The sequence below is a fragment of the Mustela nigripes genome, chromosome X, assembly GCF_022355385.1.
Source record: "Mustela nigripes isolate SB6536 chromosome X, MUSNIG.SB6536, whole genome shotgun sequence".
NCBI lineage: Eukaryota > Metazoa > Chordata > Mammalia > Carnivora > Mustelidae > Mustela > Mustela nigripes.
The window spans coordinates 25,862,475-25,875,511 of record NC_081575.1 but is presented as its reverse complement, the minus strand read 5'-3'; the positions used below and the strand labels follow the sequence as shown (position 1 = coordinate 25,875,511).

Below are 13,037 nucleotides of genomic sequence, written 5' to 3'. Positions count from 1 at the left end.
CATGCTTTGACATGGATGAACTTTGGAAACACTATGCCAAGAGAAAGAAGCCAAATATGAAAGATGATATATTGTATGATTCTATTTGTTTGAAATATTCAAAAGAGGTAGATGCATAAAGACAAAAGGAGGCTGACGGTTGTCAGGGCCTGGAGAAGAGGGAGGAGTGAACAGTGACTGTTAGTGTGCGTGAGGTGCCACTTTGTGGGGTAATGCTGAGAATGTTCTGGAATTAGATATTGATGATAGTTGTATGACACTGTGAAAACACTAAAAATCACTTATTTGTATACTTTAAACAGGTGAAATTTGTGGTATGTGAATTATATCTCAATAAAACCATTATTTTAAAAAGTAAGGTTGAGGGGCGCCTGAGTGGCTCAGCGGGTTAAGCCGCTGCCTTCGGCTCAGGTCATGATCTCAGGGTCCTGGGATCGAGTCCCGCATCGGGCTCTCTGCTCAGCAGGGAGCCTGCTTCCTCCTTTCTCTCTCTTTCTGCCTGCCTCTCTGCCTACTTGTGATCTCTCTCTGTCAAATAAATAACTAAAATCCTAAAAAAAAAAAAGTAAGGTTGAGCTGCATTTATGGGAACCCTGGCAAGAAATAGCTTCTAGACATTGTCTTGGTCAGCTCTTCATGAGAGTACTGGGTAAACTGCTAAGTGTCACAACTGAAGAAAAAACTAAAAACAAACAAACAAACAAAACTCAGTGAACCAGTAGGGGTTCTGTGGAGGGTAAATAAGAAAGTAGAAAACAAAGCCCTATGGAGAAAAGTTAGTGGAATTTTGGGTTATCCTAGGGAAGCAAAATCCTTAGGATAGTATCCCAGAGAGAACATGAGGTTTGAGTGTGCAACAGTCCAGGTCCCTGCAGGAATCACACATCATATTCAAGTGTTCATGCAGAGAGTCAGATGAAGGGGCTCTTTACAGCAACACGAGCAGGGTGAAGGGAATCGACAAGGGCTGGTGACCCACTCAGGGACTGGCAACACTGAGAAGCTTCCCGGGTTTGCAGGGGCAAAGGGAGGGAATGATGGTACAGAAGACCAGCGAGCCTGGGGATGTGGAGGAGGGGCTACCAGGCAGGAGACGCCATCTTCTAATGTAGTTGTTGCCAGAACTGCAATGAGGCAGGGCAAGGGGGAAGTACCCTGACCTCCTTCTCCTTCCACCCTGCAGTCTCCAGATGGTGCCACCTCTTGACCACTTCAAATGGGAAGCCAGAGAGTGAATGAGTCCAGGCATTGGGTTCCCTAGAAGCCAGACTCTCATAGCCCAGAGAAGGGTAGAGAAGAGATTTTGTGTGTGTGTGTGTGTGTGTGTGTGTGTGGCGCAAGAAGGGAAAATGGAGAATAACTGAGTGCTTGCCTGCTATACCCAGTTCCCTACTTAAAGAAGCTGAGACAAGAAATACCTACCTAGGTTCCAAGCTTTATACCTTGTGATCTCAATACTCCAGCCACCAACAGAACAGCAAAAACACTACCAGTGCTGAACATCTATTGAGTGCTTACTGTGAAGCACTTTACATTATTAACCTCATTTAATCCTCCTATTATAATAACTTATGAGCAGCATTCTCTTTATGATACCCATTTTATAGATGGAGAAACTGTGGCACCTGGGGATTAACTCATGGATCCAGTGTTTCATAGCTACTAAGTAGACAAGTGATGATTTGAACCCACAGAGGGAGTCTCGCACCAGAGTTGTTCTCTTAACCACTACAGTCATGGAAATAGGGATTGAGCAGAAGCCTGTATGGGAGAAGTGATGAGTTCAGGCATCAGTGTAGCTGAGTCACCATGGAGGGTGGCAGCGGACCCTGGTTGCAGAGGGGACAACTGGAGATGTTGTTAAGTTGACAGAGCAGATGCTGGCTTCCTAGAATTACAATGTATCTTCAGCAAGGCTGCAGTTTGCTGATACCTTTTCTTGTTCTTTCTTACTTTCCCATGTCTTTACAATAACTCCTCATTAACTGAGGAAATCTGAACCACTCTATGCTTCTTGCACTCTAATAAAGTCCAACTAAGATGAGTTAATTTTTTAAATATATGAGGATCTCTTGGGCAAAGAAGAATCACTAGTCTTTGTTTTCCCCCTCTATTTGTTTTTCTCTGGAAAGACAGGGGGGAAATTGACACACCACAGTCTAAAAGATAAATGTCAGTTATATGGGAGTTATTCCATGATAGACACTTCCAAGGGAGGATATGAAAACATCTCCTCTGGAGACCTTTAAAAATAGTCTTCTCATCTGTCCAAGGGTGGTTTCCATGAAATACTGCCTGAAGGCACAAAAGTCAATGGCTCCCAACTGTGACTCCACGTGTCAGGTCCCTTAGACAGTTTTCACTGTCTTCTATAGGGTGAGAGGGCAAAAAAGACATTGCTGTCTGTCTCTCTCTGAGCATCAGTATTAGATTGCTTACTGTCATTTTTTGAGGACAGAGTATTCTCTTTTCTGATGTTAAGATATCCCTCTCCTTGATGAAATTATGGTAGTGGTAGGCGAGTAGTAGATTATAGTAGGTTTTTTTTCCCTTTCTTTTTAAGATATTCTTGCTTGGCAAAAAAAAAGCTGGCAAATCTGTTTCAGTTAATTTTTTTAAATGTCATTTATCTGACAGAATTAAATATCTGAGAACCATAGGCCCAAAGGACCTCTAAAGGTTCCTACTATCTCTAAGATCTAGGTTTTAAAGTCTTGAAATAACAGCAAATCAAAAGGACTAAGAAGGTGAGATGATTTTTTTTTGCATTTAGCCTATTGAAGTAACAAGTTAATGGAGTTTAACTATCTTAGACAGAAGAGATAATAAGTGGAGATGCCTATAAGTTAAAATTTTGTAGTTTCTAAGTGGAAATGACAGTCTAAATGTCAAACCCCAAAACATGGCCTAAAGAATGCCACACCAAAGGTCACAGTTAGAAGGCAATATTCAGCTCTGGAGACAGTTACAAGTCAGATAGTGTGTGACGCTTCTGGTACACAGCCATCCTGAGAGGAGAACTAAACTAGTTTTGAAGCAAAAATCTGTCAAAAGGGGACACTAAATAGGCTCAAAGAAAGTGGTCTGGATGAAAAAAATGCCTTAGATCCTTTAAATAAAAGAAAACCATAATGTTCTGGTACATAATTATTCCACATACAAATTAATATGCAACTAGTATTTTCTGTTTGGTGAACATAATGCTGTTATTTACAAAGAATTAGTTCAACATACCCAAAGCCTCTGCCAGGCCCCAAACCTTCTGTCCATAGATGTCGGTCTTATTCCAAGCAAATGTGTAGATGAGATTAATTGCAGCAGGAAACCACTTCTGTGTGAGCCGTCCTTCCACAGCCACCGTGAGGTGTACTTTTATCATTCCCACTGGAATGGTCGAATGCGTCAGAAGGATCCGGAGCAGGGTTTTATACCCAGGGGTGCGGCTGCTCAGGTAACTCAGCCTCACAAAGCTGGAAGGAATGGGAATCTCCTCCTGTACAACCTGAAAGACAAAAAGCCAGATGAGCTCTATCAGTGGTCATGGGTAGAGGACACTGCGTGCTTTCTAGTCTTAGAGACACACCAAAGGAGAGAGGCTAAAGGGATCCTGAGGTTGCCAAGGCAAGAATCTTGGGGAGGCTGTGTGGCCATAGGTTTTGTATTTTCCACTCAATCCACATGGGGACAAGACATGCAAGCAACCCTGAGGACTGTGCTCCTTTTTTCCCTGCCAGGAAAGACTGTGAAAAGAACAGTTTTAGTTTGTCAACAGTGTTCCAAAAATTGCTTAGTAGGAGTTGGAGAAGATCACACTGCTGAATGTCAAGCATTTCAGTGCTCTGTGCTGCACTGAGGGGTCTTTTTCTTATATACACATACAGAAAATCTTGTTTGGTGTATTAAGTCATATATCACAAAACCACTGCTATAATCCTGATTCAGGCCAGGCTCTCTAGGAGGAAGAACTCCAGAAACAGGCTCGGCAAAGTGATATTTTATGACAGAGATTATGGTTTCCCTAGAATTAATCTTTACTGAAGCCATCAAACCTGTCTTCTTTGGACCTTTAGAATGACCCTAAGGGTCAATTTTTTAATCAAATTTTGCTTACATATTTCTCTGTGCTTCGACCTACCAGTAGCTGGGAATAAGTTTTTCCAAGTTGGCACTTGTGACTGAGAAGCAAATAACTCCTATTAACTCTTATGCACATTTTACACTAAATGCTGGTCCCAGAATGAAACTACCACTTGGCTTCTTTAATTAATTGCTATTGCTTAGTTGTTTATTCGCACAGATGGAGTTAATCAACCAAAAGTGGTCACTAAAACTGAATCATGTGTTCCATGACTTTGAATTTTCAGAACTCAGCCGAAGAAAGAGCCTATCCAATACTTTTAAGGTGACATGAATAGTGTGGATACTTTGTGTCCTCACTCATTTTTAGCTCAGAACCTTGTTCCTTTTCCAAACGAGTGCACATAGTAGGACAGGTTGTTAGACACATGGTATCTCATATTGTCCAGGATTTCTGGTCATTCTTTTTCTGGGGACATAAACTGTTTTTGTCCATTCTTTGCCTGATTTTCCTTCCTTTACATTAGCTCGTTGATACCCGAGCTGTCCAATGGCTTTGTCTTCTTAGATGACAGCAGAAGTACAACAGTGAAGGCCAGTGGGACACTTACCACCTTAGTACATCATTTCCCTATGGAAACATGCAATCCTAGAGGAGTCTGAAAACTTCTGTGCAGAAAGAGACCTGTACTTCCTAATGACAAATATACAGAGACTGGAGTACGTTCAATGCACTCATAAAATATGGTCTTGGTTTTTTCTTCCTTTCTAAGGAAAACCAGTGGAAAAGACAGGAGGGGAAACTCATTGGACTCCTTTTCCTGCACAGCACTATTTTTTGGGGGAGTCTTTCACAGGTGGTATCCTTTGGGCATTGCTAACAGCTGCTGGGAATGCTGTGATGGAAGAAAAAAAATTCAATCTCAAAATGTCCATTGACTTCCTCTTGATTATACCTCTTGAATTCTGGACCTGTGTGACTTGGGTCCATTTTGGTGGCTTCTGAATTTAACTATCATTAAATGTTTCTACAACATGATGAGGAAATTATACTATAGATGTTTGAATGGCTTAATATTGAAATGAAAATATTGAAGGCGCAATGAAGAAACATTCTCAGGAACTCTAAAATACCAAGGTTCAAAAATACATCTTCCTCTAACCATAATGCTTGAATACCCAAAAGCAAAGCTTTAAACAAAACCCATACGACTAAAAACCACCTTTACCAAACACAGCTAACCAACAGGCATCATCATGACTTTTGAGAACAATGACAATGGATACAAACTAGACAATGGAAGAAAACTACATTTCTTAAGGAGCTTTAATTTCAGGACCAAAAACTTGTCCCACCTCATTGATTATACTGTTATCACTATTGAGCTAGCTAGCTAGCTTTGTTCTTAGAGCACAGTGTTCATTAGGTCAAGGTTTGGGGTTTAATTCTCAAGACAGCTAGTTCATCTTGCTTTGTTCTATGGCCATAGATAGCACCCTATAGCCCTGGCCAATCACTTTGCAAATGTGTGCCAGAGAGATTATATTTGAAGGCCTCTCTTGATAAATGAAGGGCAGCCTATTACAGGGCTGGCAGAAGTACCAGGAAAAGTAATCCAGCCATTTTACGCCACGAACCACTCCTTAATACTATGATTTCATGCATCTAAAGGCCAATGTACCCACCTGCAGCTCAGGAACAATAGTTCCCCTCTCTGGGCAGGACCCTCCAAATGATGTGAGTGGTGAAGGAAGCACAATAGGGTTTGGGCTGATAAAGTTGGAGATGTCACAGGATGGTGGATCTGATTCAACCCTCTGCATGGTTACTTTCTCTACCACAATGAACTGATTCCAAGGCAACCAGAGTGTCCTCTTCTCAGACAGGAAAGGTGATCGATCAAAGATTAAGATGACAGAAATACCACCAATGGCTACAAGGTCAAAGCTGAGAAGGAAAAACAGAAGACAGTTTCAACCAAATGAACAACCAAAATAAAGTTCAAGTTAAAAAATACGTAATTTGTTATGCTCCACAAATAAGTGAAACCATATGATAATTGACTCTCTCTGCTTGACTTATTTCACTCAGCATAATCTCTTCCAGTCCAGAAGGACATGGGGAGTTAGAGAGGAGAAGGGAGTTGAGGGAAATTGGAAGGGGAGGTGAACCATGAGAGACTATGGACTCTGAAAAACAATCTGAGGGTTTTGAAGGGGTGGGGGGTGGGAGGTCGGGGTACCAAGTGGTGGGTATTATAGAGGGCACGGATTGCATGGAGCACTGGGTGTGGTGCAAAAATAATGAATACTTTTATGCTGAAAATAAAAAATAAATTTTAAAAAATTTAAAAAATACGTAATTTTAGTGCACTTTCTTTCCTTTGGGGCTCAACTCCACCCATTCATATTTCTGTTTTTATAAATTCCTTCTAGCTAAATATATGGATGACTTCTTTTCACTATCCAGTAGACTTCTGAGGAAAAACTCCATATCACCAGTTGATGTTCACCCCGAATTTGTAAATCAATTTTAATACTATCTTAAACAAAATCACTGCATGTATTTCTGCAAAGCTGTAACTTACCACTTAACATTCAGCAGCATCTTTAATATAATACATTATTCATCCTCAAAAAAATTACTATAATATAACTCAAGAAAAGTAAAGAGCCAAAAGGTTAACTATCTTGTTCAGAATCACAAACATAGTGTCAAAATCTGGCGGTGTCTTTGAGACGGGATTCGGAGAAAGATAGCAGCAGAGGAAAGCTTTTCAGTGAAATTTGCTTGAACAATACCATGCCTGAACCCTCCACATCTGCCGGCCCACTTCGCCTCCTGATTCTACTTGAAGTCTACATTTAGGATTTCTGGGTCTGTCTAGAATGCCCCTTGGTTTCCTTTTGTAAGACAGCCTGTAATGGACCCTATCCATCTCCGCTGACAACAGCTTCCCTATCTCTGACAAAGCAAGACTACCTCTCCTGTAAGCCAATTCTGTCCATCACTTGATGTGGTACTTGACATTACTCTTGCGTTGGAGCATAACAGACTTAGATTTCAGTTCATTCTGCACTAGATGATTCTACCTTACTTCTCTTGTAAGCATAATGATGTTTTGGAGATAATGTATTTGAAAGCATTCAAAAAGCATAAGATCCTATGTAAAAGTAAGATAATGATAAATTATTACCATTATATCATAAAAATGGATAAAGGGCAATATGATGCTCCTTAATATTCAAAGCAACTTAAATCCACAGGAGAGAGATGTAAGCAATTCCCTGCATTAAAAGAGATCTTTCTGTAAAACACTTTTTCAATGATAGAATGCCCTAATAGGGAATCAGACTTAATTATGGATAGCTCACCATTCCCTTCATATGACATTTATTATATTTATTATAGGATTGCCAATCATGTCTTGTTGCAGAAATCTTCCAGATAAAGATAAATGGGCAGTAACAAAGGATGGCTAACACTGTATTTTTTATTGCTATTTTTTTTAGTCAAGTGGTTGTAGTAATAAAGCAGTTTTCAAAAAGAGGGTCTGAAGGACTACAATAGTTATAGAAAATAATCTAGGTTTGAACTAAAAAAAGAAAACCCAAATGGCTTATGATTTAAGGCAGAGAGGCTGAATTCATGATAATACAGAAGCAGTTTAAGGCATGTATGGTGGGGGAAATCCTACACTACTTGTCAAGAGACCTTTCCTCTCATTAACATGTTATGTTGATTTACTTCCATGTTCATGGGCAAGTTTGCTTTGCCCAAACCTTGGCTCTTGCCTCTTTAAAACTGAAGTGCTTATTTATTTGAAAACAAAAACAAATGTGTGTGTGTGCACGCGCACACACACACACACACACACACACACACTATCCAAAGAAAAACGTATGTACCTGGGGATTATTCTCTATGTCTAGAAAGATTAAGCAGACAGGACAGGCATCTTGTTTTATAGAAAGAATGGGTTTTGGTTTCATACACCCCTGGGTTCGAATCCCAGCTCTGCCGTGTTAACTTTGTGTCTTTGGGCTAGTTATTTAACTTCCATGAATTTCTGTTTCCTGATTAGTAAAATGGGGCTAATATAATCCATCAATCAGCTGTTACTGCTAATGAGTAAATAAGAGAAAGACTTAAGGGTCAAGGACTCAACAAATGTTAACTTTCTTCCCAAAACGGATCCTTGGCCTTATTACATTTATAGATGTATCCTCGTGTAGACCAAATGAACTGTAGGCCAGCTTCTGATTATCTATAGAAGAAGGTACCGATTTTTAAATTCTTCTGGGAACTTCCCCTAGGTTTCCTGTGATGGTTTACTTTTATCTGTCAATGTGGCAGGGCTATAGTACCCAGTTATTCAGACACCAATCTAGGTGTTGCTGTGGAGGCATTCTGTAGATGTAGTTAATATCTACACTTAGTTGATCTTAAGTAAAGGAGATTACCCTTGATAATATGGGAGTGCCTCATACATTTAGTTGCAAGACCTTAAGAGCAAAACTGAAGTTTCTCTGAGGAAGAAGGAATTGTTTCAAAACTGCTGAGGTAGTATCAACTCCTTCCCAAGAGATTGCAGTTTACCAGTCTCTACAGGTTTGAGCTTGCCAACCTCACAATCACACAAGCCAATTTCTTGAAAGCTCTTTTTCTCTCTCTTATGTATACATTTGTATGTATGTATGTACACACATATACACACACAGGTTCTGCTTTTCTGAAGAAACCTGACTGATTTTTTTCCTCTTCCAGCCTACGTGGTATATACAGTAGACATGGTCAGACTGACTCAATCAATTGCCGCAGAGGTGGATGTGGCTCTGGGGCCAAAATTCCATTTAATCATTCCAATGCCAAATTGCATGTTCCCGGGATCATTAATTCTTTGGGATTTCCCCCACCACAAATGATCTCCATTGGCATGGGTCATTAAGAACAAGTTATGAAGTCATATGATAGTGAGTACAAAAGACCCAAGGGAGAGAGGACCTATTTATTTGGAGACTTGTTGATCCATAGTAACTCAGACCAGTCCTAAGGTAGATGGAAGACTATTGAGGCCAAAGCAAAATGCTTATTTCTGCCTTACAGTATCCATAAATCCATAACTCTTGACTTGAGGGGAATCAGAGGGAACTCCCCATTTTATTTTCCAAAGTCTTCCAAAGTTCTGGAGACCTTTTAGTGCTTCTCAAGAATCTTCTAAGAAGGTCAGCCTTTCACCTATTGTGCTTCTCACTAGCTGAACTATAATATAAAAAAGTTCTCTTTCAAAACTTTCCTGAGCACCTGTTACATAATCCGAGTTGAAGGTGGCTAATCATAGAAGATAAGAGCCAGGTTACTTGGGTTCAAATTCTGGGCTTGACCCTTATTAGCTGTGTTAGTTTGGATATGTTTTCTCATCTGCCAAATGGGGAAGATGATAATAATGTTTCCTATCCCATAAGCTGTTGGGATTATGACACAGATCAACACTTATGAAAGTGCCTGGCATACAGTAGACACTCATACATATTCATTTTTCCTTTAGAATTGCCTTTTTCTTCTATTCTGCTACTTTGGCCTCTCCCAATCTGCATGTCTTAATGCCTTTTTCCTTTTAAAGGGCTCCTTCTTCCACTGACATCCTTCCTTCTGCTTTTTATACATCACTTTGGTCCCATGACCTAGACTTTTCTTGCTTCTCTAGGGAAAGTTGTCAATTAACTTGAGCAAATGGATGATAATGGGGGTAATTAGTTCTACATCCCACACAACATATTTGCATTTAACTGGGACTTTTAGAGTCAACAGCTTAACCTAAAGCAGTGATACCACTGGTGGGAACTACAGGCAAGGGGGCAGATAGGTTGGACTGAGATTTGGAGACAGAGGGCTTCTTACAGCATTTTACCTATCACTCTCTGTCTACTGGGTATTTATTTTTATTTTTTTTTAAATGTCTACTGGGTATTTAAATGCTAATCTCAGCCTTTCTAGAATCCTTTTGCTCTCGGGTATAGTTTCTTTACTATACTCTGCTTTTGAAATGTACGTACTTGGTCTGAGAGAGCAAAAAGCAGAGATATATAAATGGAAACTCCCATCACCCTGTCACTTTATGTCCAGGAGATGACAGTGGGACAGTCTGCTTGGCATTTGGGGCACAGATTTTGAATGCTTACACCCTTTGTGGAGCCTGAGGGGAGAGTTATTGCCAGAGGGGACTCTGGCTGTATCTGTCATCTACATAAACCTAGTTCCACAGAGAACTCAGCAGACGAGGGTCTTGGCATTTTACTTTAAACAAAAAACACAAAAATGACGACAAAAATTGTTCCTTTTTAATGTTGTCAGTAAACTGGAAACAGAAATTTTTAGATTTTTTAGACCTTGTTTCTTTTAAGCTCTTTTGTAAATATCAAATAATTCACTGAAACCTTTCTACACATACTAAAAAAAAAAAACAAACCCTAAAGGCCCGTGAGTTCTCCAAGAGAGGTCAAATGTCTCTGAGGGCATATTCTAGTTAAAGAAATAGTCCATTTTAAAATTTCTGGTACATGGTTGAACATGCTAGCAAGGCAGAGGCCACTTCTGTGTACCAGTCACTGGTGAGGGAACTACCAAAATTTTATCATTCAATCTAATTGGGAGAAAGGTCCCTTTGAATTAGTAGAGAGTTCCAATTATGGACTATTTAAAAGGAAATGTACTTTTTATTGCATATATACATATATATGCAATGGATATGTGTGTGTGTGTGTGTGTGTGTGTGTGTGTATTTAGACTATCTGTACCCAGAGTAATTTTGCTGAGTTTATTCTAATATATAGATGGCTAGTTAATAATTAGCAATATAATTTACATACAGATCATTCATATGATTTACTGAAGTCTTAGAAACAGTTTTTCTTAAGTATGTTAAACTTTTCCTTATTAGGTTCTTTAATTAATTTTTATAATCCTTTTCTTGACAGGCAGTTGAAAAAAATAAATTCAGCATAGCCTAGGTTGAACAATTAACAATTCTGAAGTGGTTAGGATTGATAAGGTTTGATTGTAGGTTCTTGAAATAAGATGGTCTTTCACACTGTGATAAACTTCCAAGCCAACATCTCTTTATGTGATTCCTAAAGCAGCTTGTCATGAGTAGTTCATTTTTAAGAGTAGCCATCTGGAGACTGGGGCACCCCAAGGCCATCATTACAGTGTTCCTGAGAGTCATAAAGAGGTACCTTTAAGCTGGACACGTGAGCCTATTGACTCAAATATTCTGAACAAATGTCTACCTAAATGATAGACAAACTGTCAACCTAAATGATAAACAGAAATGTTTTTGTGAGCAAATCCTTCTCTGGGATGAAAAGGTTTTACTTAGTGGTCTTACTTCCCAGGTTTCAGAGAACCTGATTACCCCTTAGAGAGTAGCCTGGTGGTTGGTGTTGAGGTTAAATCACTACAGTTATACAGACACCAAAGAGAATTGGTTAGGCTGACTGTGCTTGTCAATCAGTTTCAGCCACTAGTTAAAATAGGCCATCTAGGAAGGACACATTAAATATCCTAATGAGGCTGAATTCTGTACTTCTGGGAGAAACCTTTTGGATGTCTTCATTTCTAAAATATTTTGAGGCTGCCGTTGAAGGATGGCCCAAGTGCTCCATGGCTCCCTCTTTCTGACCTGCATCATCACACTGAATTTTTTTTTAATTTTTAATTTTTTTAAATTTTTTATTTTTTATAAACATATATTTTTATCCCCAGGGGTACAGGTATGTGAATCACCAGGTTTACACACTTCACAGCACTCACCAAAGCACATACCCTCCCCAATGTCCATAATCATTGAATTTTGAAGTCAGATTGATATATGGAATTGGAAGAAGTCTAGGAAACTTTCCAAATGGCTAGGGTTTCAAGAAGACTTGGGTAATAGTGCACAGTTATAATAGAAGAAAAATTTGGTTTGATTTAGTTGGGAAATAGAGAAAATAAATATGACCAGTGACTTTCTGAAATACAGGTAGAAGGAAGATGGGCTTACAAACACTGTATCATCTAAGCCATTTGACTTATAGCTAGAAGTCAGTATTTGGCCCCCACAATGATTAGAAGCAATACTGACGTACCTTCCATCTTGCCGGCTGATGGTAAACCCATAATCACTGTGGTGCAAGAAACTAACATTCACCCCTACTAGAGGGGTTCCATCTATGGCCACCACTTGGCCTCGAATCACACAAGCACGCCTGCAACACAAGATTAAAGGCAAATATAAAGGCATGTTGAAACTAGATTCCCGAAGCCAAGATGGAGACACTTTGGAAAACATAGTCAAGTATAACAGAGAAAACAATAATTTCACCAATCCAGTAGTAACTACTAATAACATTTTGAGGATGACATATATATCTTTTTTATTCATCAAAATTGGGATTATACTCAGTATAGATCTGCATCCTGATATTTTAAAAAGTATATAATTAACATTGTCCAATGTAATCAGAAATTCCATATCATTTTGTGATTATACAATATAGCCTTAAAACAATATTCCTTAACTTTAATCCATTCCTTATTTTAGAACATTTCATAGTTTCTTAACTTTTCCAGCACTAAATATCTTATTATTCCTTGGGAGATAGTCCTAGTTGTGGAACAATATTTTTCTTTTATTAAAATTATAACTCATTACATTAGTTAATACATAAGTATATAGCATATGTGACTAAAGTCTCTGCTCACCACCTCCCTATCCCAGTTGTTGGGTCTTCTCCTCTGAGGTAATCAGCAACATCATTTTGTTGTGTGCATTTTCCATGCATTTACATACACAGGTGTGAACATTTTTAAGGCTCTTGATACATATTGCCAAATTGCCTTTTTGGAAAAACAATTTTTTTTTAAATAAGTAGACTTATTTGGATAAATTTTAAGAGTTAGTCTGCAAAAGAGACAT

The 13,037-nt window shown here is 39.1% G+C and overlaps 1 protein-coding gene across 3 annotated transcripts in view; it reads right to left on the bottom strand.

The window, feature by feature from the left end:
• Positions 1-13,037, bottom strand: part of TENM1 (teneurin transmembrane protein 1) — an 805,114-nt gene that overhangs the window by 132,794 nt on the left and 659,283 nt on the right. For all 3 annotated transcript variants that reach the window (XM_059385607.1, XM_059385606.1, XM_059385608.1), the window contains exons 18-20: positions 12,208-12,327; positions 5,764-6,025; positions 3,235-3,502 (exon numbers count right to left, since the gene is read on the bottom strand). In XM_059385607.1, coding sequence (XP_059241590.1) covers positions 3,235-3,502; positions 5,764-6,025; positions 12,208-12,327 — 650 coding nt within the window. The remainder of the gene's footprint in view (positions 1-3,234; positions 3,503-5,763; positions 6,026-12,207; positions 12,328-13,037) is intronic.